Source organism: Diaporthe batatas (assembly GCF_019321695.1).
Source record: "Diaporthe batatas strain CRI 302-4 chromosome Unknown Contig00005, whole genome shotgun sequence".
NCBI lineage: Eukaryota > Fungi > Ascomycota > Sordariomycetes > Diaporthales > Diaporthaceae > Diaporthe > Diaporthe batatas.
This window is the reverse complement of record NW_025408552.1, coordinates 224,297-251,742: the sequence shown is the minus strand read 5'-3', so window position 1 is coordinate 251,742 and position 27,446 is coordinate 224,297. Positions and strand designations below refer to the sequence as shown.

Below are 27,446 nucleotides of genomic sequence, written 5' to 3'. Positions count from 1 at the left end.
GGGTTAATATGCAAAAAGGGAGGGATGGCAAACGGTTCTTCACAAACCGGAGTTGGAAACGGCGGTCGCGGCAAAGATGGATTTGTATAGTAAGGAAGTTGAGGCAAAGCAAGTGGACTCTGAGAGACACGGTCGGTGGTTTGGGCCCCGCTGAAGAAAGGCGGAGGCTCTGAATGAAAATATTCAATTTCAAACGTGCTCTCGATCGAGTCTTGTGCCGTGGAACATTATGTTTAGGTCTCTTGCACGAACCTCGCAACTCCAACATCAACTACAACCATTCTTGGCCGAGATGCTCCAGGAGGGGGTAGGGAGACAAGCACACACCAACAACACAACAAGACATCATCTGCTTCAAGTCATATTGGGGCACGGACAGCGTGCAACTGATTATAGCCTTGTGATTAGGAGCAAGACCGATGGAACACTCGATGCAACATGATTCACCCTATGCTATTTATAACCCTGCCAAGGGAAACAACTCAAGGATTCTTCCAGGCATCGCGAGATGCGCTCATCCTCTTGGTCCAGCCAACAGCACCTCCAACATGATGAAAATGTCTGACTTGGGCATTGAGATGACCACTGTTTGGGTTACCTCGCAAGTCCGTCGTTTGTCGCCAACACCCACACACCACCAGACCCAAGCCTGATATCAAGCCTGACATGACATTCAACAAGCGGCCGACCTCATCCACAACAGCAGAGCCTGCCTGTGGTCCCATTGTCGTTGGTGCACGGCGGAGCTTGTGAGGGGGAAATCGGGCTGCTCCCACGGCGTTACCTGTGGGCAGATTGCGTGGGCCGTGGGTTACTCGTGGGGGAAACGGATGCCGTATTCTGGGCTGGCTCAGATGGGGTTTTCCAGCGCCGCAGTCTCGAATGGTAGGATGTGTAACAGGCATTTACTCTTCTGGTCACCCCCCTAAAAGAACAGAAGAGACGCGCACCTTTTTGATCTGAGGTATTCGCGGTCGAAACAAAAATCTCGGTTTTCCTCGGTCCCGGACGCCCAAAACTCCGTCTCGTGTGAATATGCGTGCAATGCCGCGCGGAAGGCCAACGCCTCGACCGACCACCGCGTGAGCCCAACCCAAACCAGGCAGCTTGCTTACTTCTTGTTGGCCGCGTGCCGGGCATTGCTGCGCATCTTCCTCTCGTTGCGGCGGATCTTCTCCTTCCTCTCGCGGCGGCCCTCCCCGCGCACCGTCTCGCCCTCCTTGAGCTTGGCCTCCTTCTTCTCGTCGACCTCGACGACCCAGTCGTCGGGCACCTTCCCGGAGGACCGGTCGGCGGCGCCCTTCCACCCCCACTTCTTCTCCCACTCGCCCTTGTCCTCGTTGTACCGCAGGTTCTGCCGCTGCGCCTTGGTCTTGGGCTTGATGCCCTTGCGGGCGGCGAACTGCTCCCACTTTGTCGGGGGCTTGGGGGCCGGGAGGGGCTTCTCGCGCGGCAGCGGGGTGGACGCCTCGGGCAGGGAGAGGAGCACGCCGTCCGTCTTGGACGAGGTTATGGGGCAGGTCGTCAGGAGCTGGTTGACCAGGGCCTGGGCGCCGTCCCGCGCGACGGCGGCGAGGCTCGCCTCCAGGTCCGAGGGGTCCAGCTCGAGGGGGTTGGGGTCCGTCGCCATGAGGAGGCCCAGGTCGAAGGTGTAGGGCGTCGGCTTGTCGACCACCACGGGCAGCTTTGGTTTTGTGGTTGTAGACATGGTGTGAACGTGTGAGTGTGTGTGTGTGTGTGTGTGTGTTCTGGTTGGGTAGAGTCTGGCTGTGGGGGTTGATCCGTGGTATTTCTGAGTCGTCCCTTGTCGCTGCGCCCCGAATTTTGAGGTGATTCGCAAAAGGCGTTCCTTCTTTGGCGTGCTTGACTTTTGGTTCCTGGCCTGGGGAAGTCTGAACTTTTTAGTGGAGCCGGCCAGGGGTGATTGGCTGGCCTGCTGCAGGGTGGCCCGAGCGCCCGCCTGTCGCTTGCATGGGCCGGCGTTCGAGCTTGGGGTTGAGGTTGAAATTCTTCAGATCGGCCAAGCGAGCTCCAGCTGCCGCGCCTCGATCCCGCCCAATCCCGCCCCACGGCCATGCAATAGGGGTCTGTCGACACGACCGCTTCCACCAAGGACGAGGAGGACTGACGAACCCGTGACAATGGCCTCGCAAAGCTGCTGGAGGTGCCTCCTCCGGCCCTCGACAACCGCCAACCAAGCCCCGGCGACCACCAGGCAGCTCGTGCCGACGACCGCAGCCGAGAGGATATTGCAGACCAGGACAGTACCCTCCGCGACGTTCTCGACCACCGCGCACCAGCAGGCTACCAAGGGTGGTGGCGGCGGCGGCGGTGGAGGTCAGAACCAGCGTGGCAAGCGCATGCAGCTGTCCAAGTTCAAGAAGCCCAAGGACATCGTCAGAGGGAAAACCCCAGGGCCCGGCGAGAGGAAAGCGTGGCGCAAGCGCATTGTGCTGTCCAACAACAACGCCATCCCCGTCCACGGCGCCCCGAGGTTGGACGCCAACAACATGGCGGCTCCTGACAGCGCCGGGAAGGTGTTCAAGATCCCCGAGGAGACCATCGACCAGCTGCGGGCCATTGAGGCGTTCAAGCCGAGCCAGACATGGGGCCTGTTCAACAGCCCGCACACCCTGGTCCGCCCCGAGACCGTGGAGCTGTGCGCGGGCATGAAGGAGAAGGCGGCAAAGGGCGAGACGCTGCGGGTGGTAATATCGGGCGAGAGGGCCACGGGCAAGAGCGTGGTGCTGTTGCAGGCCATGGCGAATGCCTTCTTGAACGGATGGGTTGTCATCAACATCCCCGAAGGTGAGCCTCTTGCCCTCCCTTGCCGTCCCGAACCAAGATGAGGATGTACCTGTACCAGTGACTGACTGAATGATTCCTCTTTCTCTTTTCCAGCCCAGGAACTGACCACCGCCGCCACCGACTACGCGCCCATCCCCGGCACCAACCCCCAGCAGTGGATGCAGTCCGTCTACGCCCTCAAGCTGATGCAGAACATCCGCAGCGCCAACCGCGCCGTGCTGGACCGCATCTACACCACCCGCTCCTACGAGCAGTTCACCAACCCCGTGGCCGAGGGCGCCTCGCTCAACACGCTGATCGAGTCGGCCCGCGAGACCGAGCAGGCGTGGCCCGTCTTCACGGCCCTGTGGCACGAGCTGACGCTCAAGGGCGCCGGCGACAACCCGCGCCCCCCCTTGCTCTTCGCCCTCGACGGCCTGTCCTTCACCATGCGCGTCTCCGACTACCGCGACACGGCCTTTGAGCCGATCCACTCGCACGACCTGGCCATCGTGCGCATGTTCGCCGACCTGCTCGCGGGGCGCACCGCCCTCCCCGCCGGCGGCGCCGTCGTCGGCGCCACCTGCCGCTCCAACGCCGCCCGCAACCCCAGCATGGAGCTCGCCCTCGCCCGCCAGCTGGCCCGCCAGCGCGGCGCCCCCGAGGCCGAGCTGCCGCCGCGCGACCCCTTTGGCAAGCGGTACGACGCGCGCACCGACGCCGTCATGGAGGGCACGGGGATCCAGGTGCTCGACGTCTCCGCCGTCACCAGGGCCGAGGCCCGCGCGCTCATGGAGTACTGGGCCGCCAGCGGGATGCTGCGCGCCCGCGTCGACGAGCGCGAGGTCACGGATAAGTGGCAGACGGGCGGCAACGGCATCATCGGCGAGATGGAGAGGGCCGGGCTGTTGAGCCTCAGGATCTGAGGGTGAATTGCTTGCCAGGCAGGCAGACAGGCAGGCAGGCAAGGAGGGAGGGAAGAAGATGAGGCTCGGCTGGTTGGCTTTGCATTGTAAATGAAATGTATCATTGTGGGATGGGATGCATAGAGTAGATTTACTATTCTGACCATACCGCTTCATCGAGACGCCGCATAGCAGTGCATGAAATCGGAACGCGAGCTTGGGATATATGATCTGTACACTAGGACCTGGCATTTCGATGCAAGATTGACATGCGGGTGAGGTGTGGTGATTATCACCAAGACTCCATGCAACATTGGATCAATCAGCTGTGTGTTAACCACTTCCAGCTCAATACACACATACACACAGTGTACGGCCTTCGACCTGAAATGGTCTATATGCACTTCATTGTTGACTGCAGTAACAATCGATTCAATGCTCACGCGTCTAGATTACCACCTTGGTGCAACCGCATCTGCCACGGGATGCATTCAGTCATACACAGTCCAACAAGACGAGACAGACACCCTATCCCATAAACGCCGTCGAAAAAACATTGATATACCAATGCGAAAACCCAAAATTCGAACCCACTCATACTCATGAGTCAGACACCCATCTACTCGTCGTCCTCCTCGTTGTCATTCTCGGCCGCTGTGACAAAGACGAGGCGGGAGCCGTTACCAGCAGTTTGCCAGAGCTAGAAGGGAGAATCAATGTCAGTATGGGAAAGAAATCGCTTGTAGTATAGTAATCAGGGGGGAGAGGGCGTAAGCAACTCACGTCAAGCTCCGTGTACTCCTCCAGCGTGTTGAGCCACTGGTCCTCGGTGAAGCCCTTGGCGATGACGCGGTCGCGGACCTTGCGCATGCTCAGCTCGACGCCGAACTCGTCGTCGTCCTCGCCGGCGTCGTCGGGCCGGCACTGGCCCGTCTCCATGAGCGACTTGACCAGGTTGTAGACCCTGCTGCTGGCGTTCATCGCCCGCCTGCCGCCGGCGCCCTGCTGCTCCGTGTGCAGGCTGTCCTTGCTGGCCTCCACCAGCCGCAGCGACTCGTCCACGTCGTCCTGCGACACCTCCTCCGCGAACCGCAGCCGCGCCAGCGCCTGCGACAGCCGCACGATGCCCAGCAGCGTGCGGGGCGTCGTGTGCGCGAACTGCTTGCCGCGCTTCTCGGCCTTCTTGGCCGCGTCGCGCAGCTTGACGTACGTCTTGATCAGGTACTCCGACACGGCCTGCGGCACCGTGGGGCGGTAGTTGCGCGCCAGGGAGATGTAGGCCCGCACCTCGTCGGGGGAGAAGACGACCTCGTCCTCCGTGCCGATGTCCGGGTGCCGGTTGTGCATGTGCACGTAGGCGACGTGCTTGGCCAGCTGCGCGTCGTTATCGCGGTTGGCGTTGTCGAGCAGCAGGAACAGGATGTCGAAACGGGAGAGCAGGGCGGCGGGGAGGTTGATGTTCTCGACGGGGGACAGCTTGGGGTTGTAGCGGCCGTAGAGCGGGTTGGCCGCGGCTAGGATCGAGGTGCGCGCGTTCAGGGTGGTTGAGATGCCGGCCTTGGAGATGCTGATGGTCTGCTGTTCCATGACCTCGTGGATGGCCGTCCGGTCATTGTCGTCCATCTTGTCGAACTCGTCGATGCAGCAGATACCGTTGTCAGCAAGAACGAGTGCACCACCCTCGAGGACCATCTCATCCGTCACAGGATCGCGCATCACAGCGGCGGTCAGACCGACGCCACTGCTACCACGACCAGAGGTGTACACGCCGCGGGGAGCCACCTTGGAAATATACTTGAGCAGCTGAGACTTGGCCACACCAGGGTCGCCCATGAGACAGACGTTGATGTCGCCACGGATCTTCATGCCGTCGCCCATCTCCTTCGACACGCCTCCTACGAGGAGGAGCAGCAGAGCCTTCTTGACATCGAGGTGGCCGTAGATTTCGGGTGCGATGGACTTGGCGAGATACTCGTAGACCTGCCCTGATCGCCTGTACTGGTCGATTCTCCTCGCCAGACTGGGGTCCACTCTCATATCCTCGTACGCCTTCTTGTGCTGGACGATGTGGTGTGCCTCGAGGTAAGTATCGGTCAAGAGGCCTGCCCGCATCGCCTTGAAGCCGGTATATGGTGTGGGGAGGAAGATGCCCGAGATGTCCACGACATCGCCGGGGGAGATCTTGCGAACCGCGGTTCCGTACGCCGATACCGTCAGGGATCGTGGGATCTGACCAATTGGTACCTGCTCAGGGAGTTCTTGCACTTTGATCTCTTGGAAGGGCAGGAACTTGGACGCTCGGGAAGAGGGCTGAAGTTGGCCCTTGGTCTGGTTGGCCTTGCAGTCCGCGGAGGGACACATTGTGAGTGGACCGAACTGCCTGGCAGTGACTGGCTGGAAGATTTCGCAGCCACACCTGTCACAAGAGTAGGCTGTGACCTGAACCAAGGGCTTCACGTCGGACACCCTGGTGGCAATGGCTCTGATGGTAATGAGGTGGCCAAGGTGATCGCCGCGCACTTGCCGGACAGAAAGGGATTTTACTGGGCTGTCTTGTGTGGACGAGCGAGGCTTGAAGACGAGGGTGTAGCGCCGGGTGAGCTCTGCCGGGAACTTGTCCTGCAACAGGGTAGGGTCGCCCATTGCCTCTGCGCCTTCGGCGAGCTCCTGGTTCCGGGCCTGTCGGCGTGCCATCAAGACATCCAACACATCGTCCTTGAATCTGTTGCCAGGTCAATATGATAACAACTATAACTCCTCCTCGCCCTCTGCCGTCCAAGGGAATACGCACGTGACCTCCGAAGCAGGCTCTGGCATGCAGTCGTCTATGGCCCTTGACAGGATCTCGACGTAATGTTTGGTGTTCTCCTCGATGGACTTGACAAGTTTCAATGCCTGAACATCCTCGCCCATCTCGGATTCCCACTATGACAAAGTCAGCAGGTGTGGCCGTACGTAGGCTACACAGACTTGTTGGCGTGGTGCGTACCTGGGCAATATCGTCGAGCTCGATCAGAACCTCGTCGATGTCGCGATTCGCAAGCTGTTGCATCAGGTCCTTATACTTGTGGTAGGGCTTCTTGCGGTTGGCCCTTTCCTGCCGACGGCGCTGCTCATCCTCGTCGTCCTCGTCCATAAAGTCGTACTCGTCGTCCAGGTCTTCCTCCTCAATATTCATCCCACCGAGCGCATGGGCGATAGAGTCTGCTGGGGACGCCTTGAAGTCCTCGAGGAAGGTCTTGAAGGTGGCTGGCCGCAGGGGATACAATGTCAGTATGCTGCATATTCTGCGGCGCTGCGGGGCAGCGGGTATGAATGACTATGCGACGTCAGTCTGCACGGGGTTGCACATACACAATTGCGCTTCATAGTCCACAGGCGCCTTCCACTGAAGAAGCGCCATCTTTGCTAGTCGTTGGGGGAAAGTAAACGCGATTCAGTCGATAATCCAACGATGGTGGTGTTGTCGGTTGTGCTTGGGGAAGAAAGTCGAGGTCGCGACGAGGTGGTGGAGGGGCAAAATGAGTCGCGAATCCGTCACTGTTTGAGATGGAGCAGAGGTGATACCAATTGAGGGAAGAATTGGGAAGCAGGGGTTCAAATTGATTTTCCAGCCTCCAGACGCGTCGCGTTCAAACAGCTAGCTTGTCCGGCGCGTAATGGGACGCGCTCAAAGGCATGGTTTCGTGGGGGAGTGGGGGTACTTCAGCTGAGAAGTTGTGTTTGCAACTCACCGTCTCAGACTGTTTGATTGCAAATGAACGGCGGACGGTCAAGTACCTCCTTCAGCCCCTGCAAAGACCAAGGCAGTCTTACCTTGTGGCCCGAGCTCCCCTGGAGTACAGGGGTACTTGCCCATCAGCCGAGGCACATGGCAATCGCAAGATGCACTCCCGGGGTCTCGTCCCGCAACCGTAACCGGAACGGCCATGCTTGAGCTCTGTGTGTGTGCGCAGTTCCCCGTTGCTTCCCGGGGGGACTAGATCCAGACCAGACGTTCCACTTCTTTCCTGATACCACGACATGAATGCGCATTCGACATCTTCACTTTAATTGCGTCCAAGACATCCGCCCTCCACCATGTCTCAGCGCAAGGCCACTGCCGCCGAGATCTCGCTGGTCCATCTCAAGAACTGCCTTGTCAACCTCCCAGCGTCTCTGGTCTCTCTCCTCGTGACTGTCAACACAGTACGTATGCCGCCATCCTCTCCCTAAACTGCCCTGGCAGATATACTCGGCTGACGTTGTCCTGTAGCCCGTACAGAATGTTGTCGTGGAGCTCAGCTACCGAGATGCGTCCCCCGCCGACAAGCCCTCCGCCCCTTCGGCCCAGAAGTCCGTCTATCTCGGCTGGACCGGCATGCCCAGCAAGAAGAAAATCGCCTCAATAGTTGGGAGAGATGGAGTGGGCGGCTCGGGCTTGCGGGAGCAGGATGTTCCCCTCGTCGAGCTTGATCCGACTCTGGCCAGCACTTTGGGGCTGCACGAGGGCCAGAAGGTCATGGCGACCATCCATACCGACCCCCCACTCGCACATACAGTCAACATCGAGCCGCTGACACCCGATGACTGGGAGATCATCGAGCTGCATGCCACATTTCTGGAGCTCAACCTTCTGTCTCAGATTCGCGCCCTGCCGAATCCCGCCTATACCCCGCCGTCCGGGACCAAGTCGAGCCCGCACCCATTGACGCTCCATCTATCGCCCACTTCGACTGCGAATATCAAGATCCTGTCTCTCGAGCCCGCGCAATCAGCACAAACCCCGTTCGCCAAGATCGCCCCCGACGCCGAGGTCATTGTCGCCCCAAAGGTCAGGCCAAAATCCTCACGGAGCAGCAGGGAAAACCGCAGTGTGGCGAGTACCTCGAGGAGAAGCGGCAAGAGTTCAACCAGCACGGTCAGGCGGAGGAGTCAGCGTGAGGAGCGCAAACCTGCCCTGTTCCTGCGAGGCCTTGACAGGAAGCTCTGTGACGATTGGTTTGATGATGAGTCTGGGGTTGAGGAGTTGAGCATCTGGGTCGACCGCGAACTTTTGGTGTCAAACGAGTTCAGAGGGCTCAAGTGGGTCACCGTGCACCTCATGAGACCATCCACGCTTGAGGAGCCCGCCCCGGTGCAAGGACAGCAGCCCCAAGGACAGGATGCACCTGAAATATCAAGATCCAGCCTTAGGGTTGTTGCGCAGCTCTTGCCGTGGGATGATCCACCCAACGGGCAAACGGCAGCATTGTCAACAGTACTATGCTCTGCGTTTGGCTCCGAGGGCCTGGTAGGAGGTGTTGTCAAAATCGAACCAGCCGCACAGCCTCTGACTAAAAAGTCGATTTTGAAGGCCGTCGCCGAGGTCGAGGACCGGCCATCAGTGCAACAGCTCAAGGTATATCCCTTCACCAGTGACTCTGCAGCGCAGGCTCTTGGTCTGAAATTCGGCGGAGAGTCCAAGTCCGAGCGGGAAGAGGCCGCGAAAAGGATAAAGCATATTTATGATGGAAAGCGTGGAAAGAGCTTGTTTGACGGGCCTTTGACAGACGGGCTAGTATTGAATACGTTCGACGGCTTGGACTCGCCACCTGGCTGGGAGGGAGCAATTATCAAGTTCCACCCGCCACCTTCGTCTCAGAGCTCCGCAAAGGAACCTGCCCATTGGATACTGGGTTCTGACTGGCAACTTCCCCTCGACATCCAGGCTCCTGTTCCTCGCCCAAAATGGTTTTCAGAACCCGAATCAACCATCGTGCCACCTGATGTCGGTCCTTTGGTTGGCATCGACGCCCTGCTTGATGAGCTCAAATCCCACCTTTCTAATTCATCTTCAGTTCTCCTCACCGGTGCCTTGGGCTCGGGGAAATCATCTGTTGCGCTGGCGGTTTCGAAATTCTTGCGGGAAGAACAGCTCTTCCACACTACATATTTCAGGTGTCGTACGCTTGTGAACGACGAGAGCAGGATTGGCACCATCAAAGAGACCCTGAACCGTCTCTTCATGGGCGCAAGCTGGGGAGCTCGACTTGGGGGCAAAGCGCTGGTGGTACTCGACGATTTAGACCGTCTTTGCCCGGTTGAGACAGAGTTGCAAGTTGGCAACGAGAACGGTCGCAGTCGCCAAGTAAGCGAGGCAATCTGCTCTATGGTTCGCCAATATTGTGGCCAAGACTCCAACATAGTTCTTCTGGCCACTGCCCAAGGAAAGGAGTCCCTACACAACGTGCTCGTTGGGGGCCATATAGTGCGAGAGATTGTGCCTCTGAGAGCCCCGGACAAACTTACCCGACGAACTATCATGGAAGCCATCACCATGCAAGGCGCGGTACAAGCAAAGGAGGACAATGTTTCAACTCACGATGGCAGTCGCCCTACAACAGCCAATGGAAGCGCGGCTGGTGAAGAGAATGCTTGGATGGATGGAGCAAGCCCGCCATCTAGGCTTGATTCCACCCCGCCCCCTAGTGGATTCTCCATTCAACCGGACCTCGACCTTCTTGATATAGCAGGAGAGACTGACGGTTACATGCCGGGAGACCTGAACCTGCTCATCTCGAGGGCTAGGAACGAGGCCATCATGCGGTCACTGACTGACAACACGGGCGACTCCGATGTTTCTGCCGTCCCACTAGGCCGGGCTGACTTCGAGAGTGCTCTCAAAGGATTCACGCCGGCGTCCTTGCGCAATGTGACACTGCAGAGTTCTACAACAACTTTTGAATCCATTGGAGGCCTGACAGAAACACGTCAAGTCCTGCTGGAGACACTGCAGTACCCGACAAAGTACGCACCAATCTTCGCGCAATGCCCACTTCGGCTTCGGTCTGGTATCCTCTTGTACGGCTACCCGGGTTGCGGCAAGACTCTTCTGGCCAGCGCCGTGGCCGGGGAATGTGGCCTGAACTTCATCAGCGTGAAGGGGCCCGAAATATTGAACAAGTATATCGGTGCATCAGAGAAGAGCGTCCGCGACCTATTTGAACGAGCCCAGGCCGCCAAACCTTGCGTGTTATTCTTCGACGAATTCGATTCTATAGCACCGAAGCGTGGTCACGACTCTACCGGCGTGACAGATCGTGTGGTTAACCAGCTTTTGACGCTGATGGATGGTGCGGAGGGGCTTTCGGGCGTGTACGTCCTCGCAGCGACGTCACGGCCCGATCTGATAGATCCCGCCCTTCTCCGGCCAGGTCGGTTAGACAAATCGATACTCTGCGACTTCCCCAACCTCGAGGAGCGAGTGGACATTATCCGGGCTGTCGGCAAGAAGGCCAAGCTCAGCGAGGCGGTGCTGGGGTCCGACGAGGACCTGATGGAGATCGCCAAGCGGACGGATGGCTTCTCGGGCGCAGACCTCCAGGCCTTGGTCTCCAACGCACAGCTGGAAGCCATCCAGGATGTGCTCAAGGACACGGACATCTCGGGCGGTGCAGGCGGCAGCGGCCGGCGCGCCGGACAGCGACACGGCGCGGGCAAGGCGGGCGGATCGCTCCCGCACAGTTTCGTGCAGTTCCGGTACGGCGGAGATGGCGCCAACGAGGGCCCGGCGCCCCGCGGCTCGAACAGGTCGTCCGAGCTCGCCGAGCAGGCCCTGATAGTCTCGAAGCTGGAGGGCCTCAAGGCGTCGAGGAAGAGGGCCAAGCTGCTACGGAGCGGGCCCAGCGCGAACGCGGAGGCTGGGGCCGCGGGGGCCGGGGGGGACGGAGCCGCCAGGCCCGGCGGCGATGGCCAGGAGAAGGAGGTCATCATCCAGTGGAGGCACCTGGTCAAGGCCCTCGACGGCACGAGGACGAGTATCGGGCGCGAGCAGCGCACTCTGCTGCAGAGGATCTACAGGGAGTTCGTCGTGGGCCGCAGCGGGGAGATGAGGGATGGCCAGGGGAGCATGGAGGTCGGCGGGCGGAGCAGTCTCATGTAACTGTGGGTCATGCATGGCATGGGGGCTGTCATAGCTTGCGGAACTTTGCCTGTGCCTGCATTAGGATTCGCATATAGACGATTTAGCTGAAAATGGGAATCTGCAGGCCTTACTAGGTACCCAGCCGGTCCGACGTGACGGAGAACGGTGTAGTCATATCCAAAAGCATTTGGGGGTTTGTACACGCATGGTCGGGTTACAAGATTCTCGTCCCTGTATAATTCATGGAGCCACATCTGTGCAACAAGGATTCAGTTGCCGCATTAGGATCCCCTATGGGACCTGGCCGAAGCAAGGTTGCATGTTTATCTAGGTATTCTTGTTCCTTACCTAATGGGTGTGTGGCCCATTTCAGCAGCGGCATACCACTTTGACAGAGTCCGCCACCGCCAGTGGACAATCCTTCCTGTTGTTAAAATCTTCCTCACTTTGCACGGTAGGTCCGGACAGCTCCCCGCCAGTTCGGGGAATGCATTTCCGGTTTCAATCTCTAGTTACCTGGGTAATTGTGCAGATTGGGAAGTTCTTGCGGAAAGTACTAATAGTGGTCCGAGGGCTTTCGGGTCAGCGTCGAGCTTGAAGCAAGTACTCAGTTACCCAAAAAAGTGCTGGTAGTTTATGATACGGGACACGGGAATGCATTAGTAACCTCCATTGGATTCTGATGGTCAGAAACATATGCAGGAAAAGTGAACGTTGAAGAGGGGCACTGGAGCTGAACTGCTGCAGGATAAGGCATTGAAATTTCTCTAGTATTAGTATTGTTTTAACATCTTGACATGTAAACAAGCGTACATTAGATCGCCAACTTTGTGTTTGTCCAACATTGAAGTTAAGCTTTCAGCTGGTTGCGACCTTACCCGAGGGCCAAAGGAACCCAATTGATTCAGAGGACTGCTTGCTTCTTGACGTGATGGTCCCGCGGTCCATTTCGAGAAATGTGGCAATTCCACATCTAAAGTCCGGCTTGTGTAGTGCAGCGTGGGCTGCACAAATTGCAGTCACAACCGAATAAAAAAATTACTTTTGTCAGTCTGCATAAAAATTTCATTCAATAAGTTTAAACAGAACTTTTCCAAGCACCGTCAGCAAACTAGCACAGAGCTAGACAGACCGACACAACATGGACAACGCTAGGCTGGGAGCAGTTCTGTTATAACCACACAAATGTTGAAGAATCTTTACCATCTGACATTCCAAAGTTTATAGCACGCGACCATCTGGCAAAGTTGATCTTACAGTGAGAGACTAACAATTGTCTACTGAAGCCCATGCTGTACCCACGAGTCCCAAAATTCTCAGTACTAAAGAGTTTCCCAAATTTTCCAACCTTAAAAATCTTTTGCTCTCGTCAAACAACTTTGCTCATAGCGACCCTTCAATTCTTTAGACACCCAGCAGCAAAAGCTCGCAGCCCTCCGTACAAACAATCCAACACTCCTGCAAACATGGATGGAAACAGGAATTCACCTACCATGCCCTCAGGACATCGTCAACGCAGTGCGCCCAACCTTGCTACCATGAACAACGACGATCATCCAACGGATCCCTCCGTCATTCCTACTATTGAAGCAGGAGCATCAGCAAGTCAGGTTCAAGAGCTTCAAGGGGTGAGTGTTTCGGACAGTACTACAACCTTCTTGGCCAAAACTAACATGCAGTACTGTCCTAGGTTCCAGATGTTCCCGGATGGAAACCTGAATGGGTTCAATTCTTCAAAACCATAGGAGTGAGAACTGTGAATCGCCAAGACAAACGCGTATGGGAGTATTCAATGGAGCAGATCACAGAACTGATGCATGCGCGGTTCGGGTCTGAGACGTTTACGCTTACTGCAAATGATCTGAGAGACGTTTGGACGACTTATATCCAGCCAGCAATAACCAAAGCACGAGAGGAAGAGGCTTCAATGCAACAAAGCGATCAATCCGAAGATACAATCATGCCAGATAGAAGTTCAACCGGGCGGTCGCCATCGGAAAACGGCTACCAGAATGGAGAACCCAACGATCAACCTGACGACATTTATGGTGCCTCACCCCCAAGGACTTACGCTACTGTCCCCAACGGCCAAGACAGTCACCTCGAGGCCTACGACACACACAACTCGGGCGCCGGCAGCTCACGCCAGGGACCACAGGCTGGGGGCGGATACCCACAGCAGAACTCGCCGCGTGGAAGCACAGCATTACCGTCGCTCAGGTCGCTTGACATATGGGACATGGGTCGGAATAACGACCGACACCAAAGCTGGACGCGCAATATTCAATCAAACAGTGAGCAGGGGCCTCCACCTGCTGCAGCTGGCTCCGGTACCGCCGGAATTCCGGCTCCAATCCATCTCCCTGCGGCTTTTCAGCCTGGACCCATTTTACCCCTGCCGCTTCGATCCCCTGCGGCTGTTCAGAATGGAGCGAGCCATTTGGCCCCCGTTTCTTCGATACCCCCCGATCCCTTCGCCTTTTATGTAGGATGGTGGTTCTTACACCGATTTTACGAACGGTGGCTTCCCACGGGACGCTAGGCTCTAGAAACATTGGAAGTTGAAAGGTCAGTGGTAGTTTCGTTCCTAATCCGCGTATACATATGAATGTGTACACGGTTATTTCATATTGATGGAGGGTCAAGCTAAGAGTACGAAAGTTACAGGACCGATGTTGGTGCTCCTCTGATACCTGTTGATGTGCGGAACGGTGTGAGAGACCGCAGCAATTACGGTCTTCTTGAAGTTGCAAAAACCATGTCGTGGAGGCTTTGATGACCCCCAGGGGTCGTTTGAATACGGCTCGATCCCGGAGTTCCCAATGGGTTGGGTGGGGGTATTGAAGTCCTAGTTAAGGAGCAGATAGTTCAACCACGACAGGTAGAGTTTAATGTTATCAGAATTAGCAACACCTGGGCACGGTGTGCTGTCAAGTGAAGTAAGACCGATGAGCTCTTTCATTTTCAACACAAAATCTATCAGGTGTCGTTGTAGTATAAAAGCACAAAACCAAGGGACGCAGATCTCGTGCCGCGAGGGATATTAAATCTGCAGGCCTTCTCTCTGGGTGCTTGGGTTGGGCGCATGATATCCCAAACGATGTATTCAACTATGCAAGATCTAATTATGTTTTGCGATGTACTGCCATCCGGGCTGAGCACTACTCTATGTGGTACCATAATGAGGCACATCGTTGTCATCAGGTATCACAGACCCAAGCGGCTTCCGAACAAATACCGCCCTGTCCCAACCATCTATGTCATCGACAACAGTCTCCCGCACCAGCTCATACTTTCCGATCTTGGGCAGCAGCTTCGCCCAGATGAACCAGTAGACGCCACCGGCGAATATGACACCGAATCCAACCACGCAGTGGATCCAGTAGGGCAGGGACTCGTAGACGTTCTGGCCGTCCTCAGGCGGCACGAAGGGCGCGACGACGAGGTAGATGTTACTGAGCATGAAGAAGATGACGACGGGAAGAGTCGCGCTGAAAGGAGGGTGCCAGTTCCACTCATCCCGCTTGATGTACAGCCAGACCAGGCCGGCCGCAACGAAGGCGTTGATGATGGCCAGGGGGTAGGAGATGAGACTGCACGGAAAATGGTTAGTATCTTTACGTGCCCTGTGGCCGCAGTTGGAGGAAACTTACTTCAAGATGAAGTTGTAGGCATCGCCTGGCGGTGGTGCCAGGATAGTAATGGCGCAGATGAGCCAGTGCCACATCAGGCCGGGGAAGGGGGCGTTCAAGGGCCGGTTGCTGGCCCAGAACTTGGAGAACGGCAGGATGCCCTCGCGACCCAGCTCTTGCACCAGACGCCCCTGTGAGAAGATGACACTGAGAACATTGCCAAGCGCGGACAAGGCCACGAAGACAGACAGAGCGCGCTCGGCAGTTGGTCCCATGACGTTGCGAAACAGCGACGCAGCAACCAGTCGCTTGGCAGCTAGCATCTCCTCCTTGGGCACGGCGGCAAAGTACGAAATATTGACCAGCATGTACAGAACACCGATGACACCGACGGCGAGGGGCGCGGCGATCTTGAGCGTCCGGACGGGGTTCTTGGTCTCGCTCAGGGCGTAGTTGGCGTTGCTGTAGCCGACGTAGCTCCAGATGACGTTGTACAAGGCCGTGACGACGCCGTACGCGCTCCCTGTCGTTCCCTCGAAAGCATTGCTGAAGTTGTCAGGTTTCTTGTCGAGCTTGACGTGGCCGGCTAGTGCAGCCCAGCCGGAGAAGACCATGATCAGGATGATGAAGACCTTGATGCTCCCGAGGAGATTCTGGAGCCGCAGTCCCCATTTCAGGGCGAGTCCGTGGATCAGGAATGCGAATGTGATGCAGGCCAGCCCGATACCGCGCTGGTTCCATCGGTCGACCTCGACGTTGGCGGCGTGCAGAATGTATTCTCCAAAGACGACGGAGTTACCGCTTGCCCAGCCCAGCAGAATGACATAGCCGGTGTAAAGCCCGGTGGTCAGAAACTTGGGTTTCCTCCAGACGTATTCCAAGTAGTTCTTCTCGCCGCCGTTCTTGGGGATTGCTGTGCCGAATTCCATGAACACGGCAGTTCCGGCCAGGGCGATGAGCATACCGGCCACCCACATGAAAAGCGAGAGTCCAACGCTGCCGGAGAGGCCCAGGATTGTACTGGGAGTGGCGAAGATGCCGGTGCCAATGATTCGGTTCACAATCAGAAAGATGGCAGTCGGGATGCCGATTTGTCTCTTCGCCTCACGGGCATCGAAAATTCGGCCATTGTCTGTAGCAGGGCGTCAGTCGAGAGGGAATGATAGATGAGACTCAGACGAGACCAACCCATCTCCTCGTCACCAACCACTTGGTGAACATCTCCATCTTTGGAGATGTTCGACTTGGATTGATTCGAAGGCGACATTGTGGGCGGAATGTACTCCAGTTGTCGGACGACCGCGAGGTGAAGAAACACACAGTCCTGTCTGGAATGTGGAGTGTGAGGCCGTGGACCTCATGCGTCCCAAGCGGCTACCTTATATGCATATGCAGCGGCTTATACCGTGGACGCTACACATCCAGTCTCACACGCACATTAGACACAAGGCAATCATGCACGGGAACGCGAGGAGTCGGAAGAGCCGAAGGCCATAAGGCTGATGCGAAGGAATGCGCTATATAGCGAATGACCAACCCCATCTTGGCAGCTGTTGCAAAAGGAGGTCTGGTAATCACGTCTTTTTGCCTCCCGCGAGTCGCATGTTCACATGCTGTCTAACTACGCCGAAACAGCCCACCCACGTAGTTTAAGCCGGCGAAAGCCATGCAAGAACCACGCCGAACGACCCGTTAGGATTCCGGGATTCTGCTTTCAAGAAAGTGGGTGACCCTTTCGAAAGCTCGGTTGAATTAATATATGTCATGGTTTTCTTGGGGGCCCACTTAAGCCGATGACGCGATTTCGTGCCTGCATCGCGACTCGGGAAAATTTTTGTGGGTGGCTTGGTGCTGTGTAAGCGCAAGTCTACCTCAGCCGCTTCTCTAAATGGCATGTAACCTAAAATGGACCAAGTACGATTTCATAGTAAATCTATAGTGAGACTCATAATCAGCTCGGGCATTCGCGGACCCCATGACTCCAGTTATCCTGAGAAACATAATCTGGATCCTCTCGAGTGACTGCGAAGGATAAGTGACGGATGCCACTGCAGTCAGAGTTGGGGCAGTTACTCGCATGCCATGTCTACCTGCCCATTAAGGACGAGCACATCAGAACCAGACAAGTTGGCGAGACCATCTACTCTGTACATGGGCTGCCAGAGTTTGGGCGTGAGATATCCCGTGATCGCCAGGCCCAGCCCGATCCGTCTCCAGGGCTCCCGGGGACCACCTCCCGGGGACTTTTGACCCCCAACCACCCCCAGTCAATGCCGAATTTGTCGTCTGGCTGCGGCGAATTCGAGCCCAGGTGGGAGCTAGTTCCGGGCCGACCCTACGGACGAAGTCAGTGCATTTCAACGCCGACTCCTCGAGCCAACTCGAGCCGTCAGAGTTAATTACCTCTACGAGCATTACCTACTAAAGTAGATTAGGGTAGTACTAGCATATCACCGCCGCACTTTCGAAAATACCAACAAATTAAAGCAAAGTCCCTGTGGCTTATTCCTACGCTCGTCGAGGCCGGACGAGTCGTATTTCTGACCGGGCGATATCCGAATCTGAGCACAACTTGAAGTCTTGGGCTACTTGTGTCGGACGATTCAAGTCAGCTTGTATTACCTCTGTACTGTTGTTGTCATTCCTTTTTCAAGGTATTACAGGCTCATTGCTTTTTTTATATCTTTTCATGACATGTGCCCATTATTACCGAGCGTGTCGCGTGACAGTCTTGAATGCCTAACTCACACATCCTTGCAAAGTTCATATTCATATGGAAGAGGTGGTGCTGATCGAGCGCCTTGGTGGGATTTTAAAGGTGCCTAGAAACTGGTGTGTGGTCACGATAGTTACTCTAGAATTCTGAGCAACAGCCTGCTTATGGGATGTGCCTTGAGTCGTCCACCATTGCAACACATGAGACTGTCAAAGCAACCGTGACAGAAACCAGGGGCTGAATGAGAAGTTCACTCAAATACCAGGTGCCGATCACGTTAAAAGAAGACTCATACATGGACATGGTATAAATATATCCACCGTGCCGACCTCTTTCACTTCCTTAGCACGGCTGGCTTCTACAAGTCAAAGCATTGAAAACAATCAATCCTGAATCTGCAAACTACGACCTACGACCTGCATATCATTGCCACATATAAGTGCACACAATCACGCAAATTGAAACATCAATCATATCAAAAACAAAACAACAACAAGCGAGCGAGATGGGCGGAGTCCAGTCAACACCCGAAAAGCCAGAGAAGCAGGGCCAACACGAAGTCGGTGATAATGGGCAGCCTCATGGCCGGATCCCGGCTTCAAACGTCGGCTTGGAGCGAAATTCCGTGTTGGATTTGCTGCAAAAGCACATAAATCAAAACCGTTGTCTGGATTGAAACTTGTGGGGCTGCTAGCCCTGCAGCACTCCCTTCCTAGTTCTTTGGGTGGTCAAGGGCAGAGGTTAGCAAGGAAAATCAGGGGGTTGTCTCAGGTGCTATTTTCCCATAAAAATAGGGCTCGGATGAACTTGGTGGAGCATGGAATACAGGTGCGGCTTTTATAATTACAATGATAACACAGTTATGTTGGGTGTTGACAGCGCCCAAAGGCTTGGCTGGGATTTTGTACTTTCCCAATCAGTTCCGTGTGCGGGCGCGTTTCTGAAGTCGCCCTTCTTCGGGGAGGTGAAAGAGTAGGCCTGCAGTAGATAAAAGTGACCCTAATATGATCATTGCTATCGCAATTTCTGCGTGATATTTTCAAGGGTCTTCTGTACCCGTGAGTCGTTGTAGGATGCTGAAAATGCAAATGGTGAGCTGCAACTTACAAGCTCAGATTCCACTCAAACTTTAATTCTCATTTGAAACATACAGAATTTCTTTTCTACGTGTTGGAGCCATTTCAGAAGGCTCACAAAGGCCGCAGGGCCGAGGGCCAGACCTCTGGGCCAGACCTCAGGTCCAAGCTTGGGGGCCAGGCGGCCAGACAGCATGGCCAGGCGGCCAGAATGAGGCCAGAAGGCCAGACGGCCAAAACCACAGACATTAAATAGAAGGCCAATGGACATCCATAAATACACAGCTAAAATGGCAAATGGTAATGTTGGTAGCGACCAACCAACCGGTCCCCAAAAGTCAGCCGAACGAAGGCCGTCCCATTTGAGCCAAGGGGCTTTTAGAACCAACCAACAAGTTGCATCGCGTGCCCAGATGGTTTTGGAAGGGTTTGAAGAGGGTTCAAGGGTGGGAGAAAGTAGTATTTGAACGGCCACTTGGGCAGATCTGGAGCAGCAGGCCAGGTGGAGTGGACCAACATTGAACAGGGCAGCATTCATAAGAGCCCAGCCATCCTCTCTAGATACCTTCCAACTCAATGAAAGGTATTAATTACAGGAATTTCGGGAAGCAGCGAATCACTGAGTTTTGTGACAAGATTTCCAGCATACAATTGCGACGAGAACTTTGTGGTCGAAAGCGCTCCGTGCATCTTATCTTGTCTTGGATTGTTCGAGTGACGGTGCTCAAGTATCGACTGCTTCCTCTGGAGAGCCAGTCAAAGAAGAACTATTAAATCAGCCTCTCCCTTCCTTTCTTCAATCTTTTAAAGAAGTGAGTCCTTTGCCTCGTGTCTCCCCAGCTCTAAGTTTTTCTCATTGGAATCTCCATAGCCCCTCGCAACACCAACAAGCATAAGAAGCAGGAAGAGTCAGTCCCCAGCCTCGCCCCCCCAAATGCGATTTTCGCTTCATCGAAAGCCCCCATTTCAAATCTCCCGAGCCCCGCCCGCGAGACTGACCGCTTGAGAGCAGCTGAGAAAACATCTCGGGGAACAATTGCAACGCAGACTGCGACCACAGAGCGACTGCCACCTAAATTTAGCCCACGAACATCATCGGGATGCCCCGTCCCAACCAGAACCAAAGCGGAGAGCGAAGCAGGCATCCAGCCGCAGGTGCGTCTTGAGAGAGGCCGCGCCACGATGAAAAATATCAAGAGCCCAACTGACGTCGCTGATGCAGCCGCGGAAGTAGAGCAGGCATTTCAGGCCGTGGTTCAGTTATTGCAGGAGGAGAATGATGCTCACGTCAAAGAAGAGAATGACGTACTTCGACGAGTGCAAAGATGTCTTGCGCGAGTGCGTCAGCAAGGCGCGCCTGGCGCGCCGAGAGTACTTTCCTGCGACCTAAAAGAACTTGATAACGATCTATTGGAAGTGATGGCTTGGCTGGGAGTAGCTCAAGCCAGGACTGCTCACAGGTTAGATTCCGCTCTTCGCATGCAAGCGTTGGCAGACAAGACAGAGTTACGGCAATTGGCACAAGCTGTTTGCGGCCCACACGAGCTACTGGGCCCAGCAAGGACGGTTAGTCGGGTAATAGAAGTCGTGAAAGAAAACTTAGAGTGTTACCTACAGCTCCAGGCAGAGATGGCAGACCGAATGCTGTTGCTCATGGATAAGCATAAGCTCCTGCGATATCAAATGAAGCGATTCGACGCAGAGCGGAGGGAAGGCTTTCGGCAGGGCATGGAGGCTGCGCACATGCCCACGGCAGAAAGGGGCCGCCGCAACGACGGCCGAAATGAATACCGACGCGCAACTGACTCCGCTTCCAGCCAAGTCTCCTCCGGTCAAGGTCAACAGGAAAATGTCCGCGGTGGGCGTGAGTCCATCAAGGGGACGCCTCCTAAGCAAGGTATTAAAGGGGGACAAAGTGAGAAGCCAGTTGGGCGTGGAGACAGACAATAATGACGATATGGGGCGAGTGGAATGTCAGTGCATCAAAGAAGCTATTCGGGTTTTTGGGATCCTCGGTCTTTTGTGTTGTGTTCATGATGTTGGTTTTTTGGTTTACGGGTGCGGTGTTCTCTTTTGCAAGTACTAATGAGCTGATTGATTTTTGGGTGGTTGCATTGTCACGAAGCTCAACAGAATGTCACTTCTTATTCACTCGGCATATGTGACCGTCTGAGCACATTGCATCGCTGCCAAGGCATTCCTCTCTCTGGGCTGCCGCCCAGTCTCAAGAGCGGATGGGTAGCCCACGGTACACCTCTCATATCGTGCGGACCGGGAACAGACCTGATGTCGGCGGCTGATCCTTGATGAGCGTGTTCGCACACGGCTTCCCCTCAACGAAGTCGTCCAGGTTCCTCAGGGTAACCTCTGAGATCTCGGTGAGGGCCTCCTCAGTGAAGAAGGCCTGGTGGCCACAGACGATGACGTTGTGGAAGGTTGTCAGCCGCGACAGAACATCGTCGTCAATGATGGAGCCCGAGTGGTCCTTGTAGAAGATCTCTGATTGTACGTGTTAGTGATGCTCCAGAGCTGGGAGGAAAGGGCCCATGCTTACTGCTCTCCCCCTCGTAGACATCCAGCGCCAGCCCGCCCAGCTGCTTGCTCTTCAAGGCCTTGATGACTGCCTTGGTGTCGATGAGTGCGCCACGGCTCGTGTTGACCAGCATCGCGCCCTTCTTCATCTTGGGCAGGGTGTCTGCGTTGATGATGTAGCGGGTGCTAGGCATGAGCGGGCAGTGGAGGCTGACAATATCGGACGAGGAGAGCAAGGTGTCGAGGTCGGTGTAGTCCCCGAGCTCCTTGAAGGCATCACTCTCGTAGGGGTCGTGGGCGAGGAGGGCGCAGCCAAAGCCCTTCAGGATGCGGGCCAGGGCAACGCCAATCTTGCCGGTGCCGACGAGGCCAACCGTCTTGCCGTGCAGGGTCCTCCCCAGCAGGCCATCGAGGTTGTAGTTGCCCTCGCGGACGCGGTTGTAGGCGCGGTGGGTGTTGCGGTTGAGGGTCTGGATCAGGGCGAGGGCGAACTCGGCGACGGCCTCGGGCGAGTAGCTGGGCACGTTGGCGACAAACATGCCCAGCTCCTTTGCCTTTTCCAGGTCGACGTTGTTGAAGCCGGCGCAGCGCAGCAGGATGGCCCTCACGCCGGCCTCGTGCAGGGCCTCGACGACGGGAGCCGAGACATCATCGTTGACGAAGACGCACACAGCCTTGGCGCCGGTGACGAGCGAGACGGTCTCCTTGGAGAGGGGAAAGTCGTGGAAGACTAGCTCAACTGAGGGTGATGATGATGATGATGATCCATGCGAGGCGTGCGCCGCGCTGAAGAACTTCTTGTCGTAGGGGTGAGTGTTGAAGACTGCGAGCTTGATAGGGGCAGTCATAATGCGTTTGTGTGTCGAGGAAGCCAACTTGGAGTCTGAGGTTGTGATTGACAGGAAGGGGGGCAAGAGCCAGCTGCTGTGCCTGCCTGCCTTGTTTGTCAGTCACTTGGTGTTTCTTCCGTCCAGGAGCTGACGTCGGCGTGGCGGGAGCTCCCGCTGCCAGGCAGTTTTAGTTGGCAGGCTCTTGGCTTCCAAGGTTGGAGGTGGCACCTGCGCCGCCGCCATTGTGTAACCGAGTTTTGCTTCTATTGTCGCGCGGCATAAGCAGTCATGGCCTTGGTGAGCGATATTCTCCCGTCTGAGTGGGTATACCAAGGTATACCAGCTGCCAAGCAGCCAAGAGTCAGGATAACCCGCCAGCCTCCATTTTTCGGGGCTTATACGCTCTACGCACTCTCATAGCCCCTCATACATCATGGTCGTGATTGGCTTTTCCAATCATTCCTAGGTATTTTGCCAATTGTTATTGGTAAACCTGACATCGTCTTAGGGTGTTCCTAACTGTCAAGGAGTGTGAGGTGGAGCCCTCGTTCCCACATGCAGGAACATATGCATCTAAAATATAGTCATGTAATAACATATGCTAGGGTTACAAAGTCATAGTTTCATAACGACCTTTGGCTCTCTATTCAGCCGCATCAAAATAGTAAATCAGGCCATGCATGCCCTTCTATATTGCAGTTATCGTCGAGTCAGGGTAATTACTTTTCCTAAACCCCAGGTGCCGTCTATTTTATTAGCCGCATATACCAACTCCGCCATGCAGTGCTTCCAGTGTTCGTTCCCCGTATCCTTAGCGCCGTATAACACATATCCCCTAAGCAGTCTCGTTGACCAGCACGTATCGGTAACGAGCCTTGCCATCCTCCAGGTCAACAACGGCCTGGTTGGCGTCCTTCATGGGCCTCTCCTGGACCAGGCCCTTGATGTTCTTCTCCGCCACAAACTCCAGCATATCACGCAGGTCCTGGGGCGACCCGATCAGGGAGCCCTCGAACTTGGTGCGGCCGAAGACGACAGCCATGCCCGAGACCTGGAACGCGCCGTCGTCGGGGAGGCCCAGCTGGCAGAAGCTGCCGCCCTTCTTGAGGAGCGACATGTACTCGGCCAGCGGGACCTTTGACGACGCCACCGTCGAGATGATCAGGTCCAGGCTCTTGGCGTGCTTGGTGGTCCAGTCCGCGTCGTCGGCCGTCGCGATGTAGTCGTCCGCCCCGAGGCCGAGCACCTCGTCGCGCTTGCTGGCCCGCCGCGAGATGCCGACAACCCTGGCGCCCATGGCCTTGGCGAACATGACGCCGTAGTGGCCCAGGCCGCCAACACCCACCACACCAACACTCATACCCTCCTTCACACCGTGGTTCTTGAGCGGCGCGAAGACGGTGACGCCGCCGCAGAGCATGGGCGCCGCCTGGCTCGACTCGATGCCGTCGGGGATCTTGACGGCAAAGTGGGCCGGGGAGCGGTGGTAAGTCGCGTAGCCGCCCTGGCCCATGCCGCCGTTGAAGTGCGGCGCGCCGTACGTGTTGACCATCTTGTCGCAGTAGTTCTCCTCGCCGTCCTCGCACTCGCGGCAGGGGCCGAAGCGGCCCAGGCAGCTGTCGCCCTGCGCGCCCACGCCCACGCGGTCGCCGACCTTGATGTGCTTGACGTCCTTGCCCACCCGCACCGCCTTGCCCACGATCTCGTGGCCCACCGTCAGCGGGTACGTCGTGACGCCCCAGCCGTTGCGCAGGAAATGCAAATCAGAACCGCACATGCCGCAGTGCGTCACCTGGATGTCCACGTCCGCCTCCTCCCACTCCTTGGGCTTGAACTCCTGCCACACCATCTTGCCCTCGATGGCCGCCGCATCCTGCGCCGCCCAGCCCTCGAACTTGTAGTCTGTTGCCATTGTGTATATGAGAGAGTATGTATTTCTGTGGGGGTGAATAGAGGCGTAGCAAACGGAGATACGAGTGTGTGATAAAGTGTGTCTAATCGCGGAAAAGAGGCTGCAAAGTTTGCTCTGCTGGAAACAACCAGTGTTCAGGATGGGCCTTATTATTATTGTCGACAAAATTCACTTATGGGTCAAGAGTCTCAGGCGGGACCTGGGATGGTTCCCACTCACCGATACAGTGCCCCAGATAGATACTACATCGTACATGCATGCTGTTGGCCTGACAGCACGGAGCCTCAGGGGCAACTTTCCTAGTCTCCTCACCAATTTTTCGTCTGTAAGTCCGGGGTGCCCGGCACATCAATTCTCGTCTTTGTGAACTCATTCGGGCATACTAGTCCAGTAATCAAGATATGGCGCCCCACGCCCAAGGACATGTTCCGCTGCCGTTCCGCTGTGGAAATTGCAGACGTAAAGACCCATTTTTGTGGAAAGAAGCCCAAGCTCTCCGAGGGCAATCGAACGTGGCAGAAGAGTTCTCGACCGGAATGCCGGCCTGACTCGGTGGGTTCAGTGCTGCATTACCGGGGCCTGGCGCCGCAGGCTGCCGGCAGCTCAGGGGCTTGGCTTTCGGCCTTGTATTAGTGGCCAAGATCTTATCGCCGCATAGACGAAAAAACGTGCAATTGACCCGCTTGTGACGTCTGCAAAATTGTTGCCGGGCGTTGGTCCACAGAGCAGATACGCTTGACACATTGTCGCTCTTCGGCCTCCACGTATGCGCGAGAAAAGCCCGCCGCAAATTCTTTCCCTGGGTCAGAGAAAAGGGGCTGACACCACTACAAGTCTGGGAATCAACGAATATGTTGCTTAACTGTTGGGAGGGATAAACCCGAGTTGCTCATGGGAGACGATGACTTTGGATTCTGAAGTGCTCTCCCAGGGGCTGTTTCCAGTACAGCATTACATGACACGGCATGATACCAATACTAGATGTGGAGGCCAGATCAAGTATTTCCGAGCTGAGTGCGACGCAGAGCCTTGTTTTAAGGTTAAATTGAGGCTCGCCGAGTGGGCTTCGCGGGTTCTCCCGCCGCTGTGATGCCTGTGATGCGGTCCGCACTGGCAGTCTCATGGTACCTTCACTGGCATGCTGGGCGCCTTTATGTGTGTTGGGACTATTTTCGCCCTGCAGCCTCAACTGTTGCCTCCGGCCAACTACGACCGGCGGTCACCAGAATCTTCTTGTGACCCAATTTGGTTCGTGCCACTTCACTCGGGGTCGCACTCAAGGTTGACATGAGTTCGTAGAATGTATAACCCCTTTTCACCAATGCCTGAGACAGCTACGATATCTGAAAGCAATGCGATACTGGTATGCGGCGTCTTTGCGGTAACTGGTGTTAGGCGGGGGCCGAGTGACGCTGGCTCGCCTGTGTGAGCCCCGGGCGGCCCACTTCGACGCGCTGTAGTAGGGAAGTAGGGTAAATAGCTTAATAAATACCACGGGAGAGGATACCCGGATGATCTTGCTCGGTACGTCTGGCTTAAACGTCCCTTGGCTGATTATCTAAACTCGAGTGGATTTCGTCGTATCCACATGCAATGTCTACATATGTAAACAGGACCCTTGATAGCATTTGAATTTGGCTGGTGACAGTGACACTAATTTTGCAACCCATCTTCTCTCACATCTATACCTGAGTGATAACAGTCTGGGCACGATGAAATAATCATGAGTTCTGCAGGGAGAACTTATGAGTTACTCATCCAACAAATGTGTCATCTGCCAGTCTTTTAGATCAAAGCTGCCGTCTTTCAAATCATCCACATCTCCAGCCCACTCGAAAGTTGTGCCGGATACCTGAGCCCCTCCCTCAAGACGTATGGTGCACGTGTGCTCTCTGTAATTGTCCGTCTCATAATCAGCCAACTTGGTTTTTGCCTTCTCACCCTCAACCTCATATGCCATGCCCTTGACCACATTTCCGGGGGGTCCATCGATCAGCGCTGGGTACGGTCCCCACATCCGAATGTGATACCCAACGATCTCGGCCGGGACTAAATTCCTTGGTCGGTCCTTGAGGCCGAGAACACGTTGCAGCTGCGTTGGATCCATCAGAGAGCCATAGAAGAAGTATAACTCCTTGCGCTCGCGTTCCTCCCTCATTCCCTCTTGGATAGCAGCTGCGCGCCGGTCCCAGTCTGCTTTTGATTCTTCTTCGGCTGAATCAGCGGCCATGAACTTCCGCTGCATCAGCGAAGGCGTCGGGGTTTGGGATGACTGGTTGGCTGCTCTTGCCTGGCTGTTGTCTTGCGGCCCGGCATGCAGTGTCGGTGATTCTGAAGGTTCCATGTTTGGCTATGAAACGTTTTGCTGCTCAGATGACACCTAAACGATATACAGCTCGAGACTTGGTAGATTTGAAACTTTCAGCGGTTAGAAAACGCTGGTAGAAGCGGCGATATTTGTGCGGGCAGTGAGTGTTGAGTGCTAGAAAGGGTGTCCAGGAAAGCTGTGTAAGTACCTAGTAGATGATGGATGCCTTGTAGGTGTGGCGGGGTTATCTCGCATTTTCAGACCACTTTCGTTTATTTTTAGCCGAGGGGTGGGTGGATGCCTGGGGGCCCGGCCATCGCAGCAGGGCCAACGGTACTTTGGCACACGGCCGACTTCACAGGATCATGTCTGCTTCGCAAAACAAAAATTTTACACTATGCTTTAAGCCTTCACTCCACCCAGCATGGGTCTGTTATAACACCTCTGATGTCGACGTCGATGGAGACCGCTACGAGGGTCGGCTTGGTCAGCTGAGATCAACCACGGGCAGTGGTTGAACATCCTGCTCCAAAATGTTGCCAACAGCGGTGAATCTGTCTATGAGTGCAATAAATTCCTATTTTGATGAAGGATTCATCCTCGACCCTTGGGCTGAGAGAGACGGACCCGAACAAAACGGCAAACAAGGTCGCCTGTTTCGAAATAGTAGGTCATGTTTTGTCAGCTTTGCTATAATTAATCTAAGAAGATAAAATCCAGTTAAAAGTGTCAGCTCCATATAACGCCACTTAACTCCTTGGATGCGGCAATGGGGCGTGAATGATGGAACTATTGAGTTGAAGGTGCCTGCGCCGTTCAGTGCCTCCACCGGTGTGCCTCAAAGGTCAGATACTGGGTCGGAG

At 55.6% G+C, this 27,446-nt stretch overlaps 8 protein-coding genes across 8 annotated transcripts; 2 read left to right on the top strand and 6 right to left on the bottom strand.

Annotated features, from left to right (window-relative positions):
- Window positions 1-1,111: 1,111 nt before the first annotated feature.
- KVR01_005072 (uncharacterized protein) lies at window positions 1,112-1,708 on the bottom strand (the record flags this gene model as incomplete). The annotated part of the gene is made up of 1 exon (XM_044790261.1): window positions 1,112-1,708. One exon carries the CDS (start codon window positions 1,706-1,708, stop codon window positions 1,112-1,114), a length of 597 nt encoding a protein of 198 aa, XP_044645517.1.
- A 433-nt stretch (window positions 1,709-2,141) lies between these two features.
- Window positions 2,142-3,713, top strand: KVR01_005421 (uncharacterized protein; the record flags this gene model as incomplete). The annotated part of the gene is made up of 2 exons (XM_044794163.1): window positions 2,142-2,808; window positions 2,902-3,713. The coding sequence occupies 2 exons, from the start codon at window positions 2,142-2,144 to the stop codon at window positions 3,711-3,713; spliced, it is 1,479 nt and encodes a 492-aa protein (XP_044645866.1).
- Window positions 3,714-4,096: 383 nt separating this feature from the next.
- Window positions 4,097-7,314, bottom strand: KVR01_005294 (DNA replication licensing factor MCM7). The gene is made up of 5 exons (XM_044782613.1): window positions 7,047-7,314; window positions 6,682-6,941; window positions 6,484-6,617; window positions 4,476-6,414; window positions 4,097-4,392 (listed from the first exon to the last, which is right to left on the bottom strand). Exons 1-5 carry the CDS (start codon window positions 7,093-7,095, stop codon window positions 4,312-4,314), a joined length of 2,463 nt encoding a protein of 820 aa, XP_044645739.1. The 5' UTR covers window positions 7,096-7,314; the 3' UTR covers window positions 4,097-4,311.
- A 298-nt stretch (window positions 7,315-7,612) lies between these two features.
- Window positions 7,613-11,707, top strand: KVR01_005355 (AAA family ATPase peroxin 1). Its single transcript, XM_044790501.1, has 2 exons — window positions 7,613-7,880; window positions 7,948-11,707. The coding sequence occupies exons 1-2, from the start codon at window positions 7,773-7,775 to the stop codon at window positions 11,593-11,595; spliced, it is 3,756 nt and encodes a 1,251-aa protein (XP_044645800.1). The 5' UTR covers window positions 7,613-7,772; the 3' UTR covers window positions 11,596-11,707.
- Window positions 11,708-14,663: 2,956 nt separating this feature from the next.
- KVR01_005074 (uncharacterized protein) lies at window positions 14,664-16,739 on the bottom strand. The gene is made up of 3 exons (XM_044783871.1): window positions 16,398-16,739; window positions 15,231-16,341; window positions 14,664-15,170 (listed from the first exon to the last, which is right to left on the bottom strand). Exons 1-3 carry the CDS (start codon window positions 16,474-16,476, stop codon window positions 14,744-14,746), a joined length of 1,617 nt encoding a protein of 538 aa, XP_044645519.1. The 5' UTR covers window positions 16,477-16,739; the 3' UTR covers window positions 14,664-14,743.
- Window positions 16,740-20,573: 3,834 nt separating this feature from the next.
- Window positions 20,574-22,501, bottom strand: KVR01_005372 (uncharacterized protein). The gene is made up of 2 exons (XM_044784557.1): window positions 21,556-22,501; window positions 20,574-21,500 (listed from the first exon to the last, which is right to left on the bottom strand). Exons 1-2 carry the CDS (start codon window positions 22,379-22,381, stop codon window positions 21,259-21,261), a joined length of 1,068 nt encoding a protein of 355 aa, XP_044645817.1. The 5' UTR covers window positions 22,382-22,501; the 3' UTR covers window positions 20,574-21,258.
- A 697-nt stretch (window positions 22,502-23,198) lies between these two features.
- KVR01_005234 (uncharacterized protein) lies at window positions 23,199-24,275 on the bottom strand (the record flags this gene model as incomplete). The annotated part of the gene is made up of 1 exon (XM_044788402.1): window positions 23,199-24,275. One exon carries the CDS (start codon window positions 24,273-24,275, stop codon window positions 23,199-23,201), a length of 1,077 nt encoding a protein of 358 aa, XP_044645679.1.
- Window positions 24,276-25,829: 1,554 nt separating this feature from the next.
- KVR01_005610 (uncharacterized protein) lies at window positions 25,830-26,748 on the bottom strand. Its single transcript, XM_044787861.1, has one exon. The coding sequence runs from the start codon at window positions 26,617-26,619 to the stop codon at window positions 26,026-26,028; it is 594 nt and encodes a 197-aa protein (XP_044646055.1). The 5' UTR covers window positions 26,620-26,748; the 3' UTR covers window positions 25,830-26,025.
- Between the last annotated feature and the right edge of the window lie 698 nt (window positions 26,749-27,446).

Coding starts and splice junctions, on each gene's coding strand:
- KVR01_005294 (XM_044782613.1), bottom strand. CDS start 7,095: ATGGCGCTTCTTCAGTGGAAGGCGCCTGTGGACTATGAAGCGCAATTG. Junction 6,942..7,046: donor GGACTATGAAGCGCAATTGT/GTATGTGCAACC, acceptor CCCTGCGGCCAG/CCACCTTCAAGACCTTCCTC. Junction 6,618..6,681: donor AGCTCGACGATATTGCCCAG/GTACGCACCACG, acceptor ACTTTGTCATAG/TGGGAATCCGAGATGGGCGA.
- KVR01_005355 (XM_044790501.1), top strand. CDS start 7,773: ATGTCTCAGCGCAAGGCCACTGCCGCCGAGATCTCGCTGGTCCATCTC. Junction 7,881..7,947: donor TCCTCGTGACTGTCAACACA/GTACGTATGCCG, acceptor GTTGTCCTGTAG/CCCGTACAGAATGTTGTCGT.
- KVR01_005074 (XM_044783871.1), bottom strand. CDS start 16,476: ATGTCGCCTTCGAATCAATCCAAGTCGAACATCTCCAAAGATGGAGAT. Junction 16,342..16,397: donor GGTTGGTGACGAGGAGATGG/GTTGGTCTCGTC, acceptor GCCCTGCTACAG/ACAATGGCCGAATTTTCGAT. Junction 15,171..15,230: donor GCCTACAACTTCATCTTGAA/GTAAGTTTCCTC, acceptor TTTTCCGTGCAG/TCTCATCTCCTACCCCCTGG.
- KVR01_005372 (XM_044784557.1), bottom strand. CDS start 22,381: ATGACTGCCCCTATCAAGCTCGCAGTCTTCAACACTCACCCCTACGAC. Junction 21,501..21,555: donor TGTCTACGAGGGGGAGAGCA/GTAAGCATGGGC, acceptor ACGTACAATCAG/AGATCTTCTACAAGGACCAC.
- KVR01_005610 (XM_044787861.1), bottom strand. CDS start 26,619: ATGGAACCTTCAGAATCACCGACACTGCATGCCGGGCCGCAAGACAAC.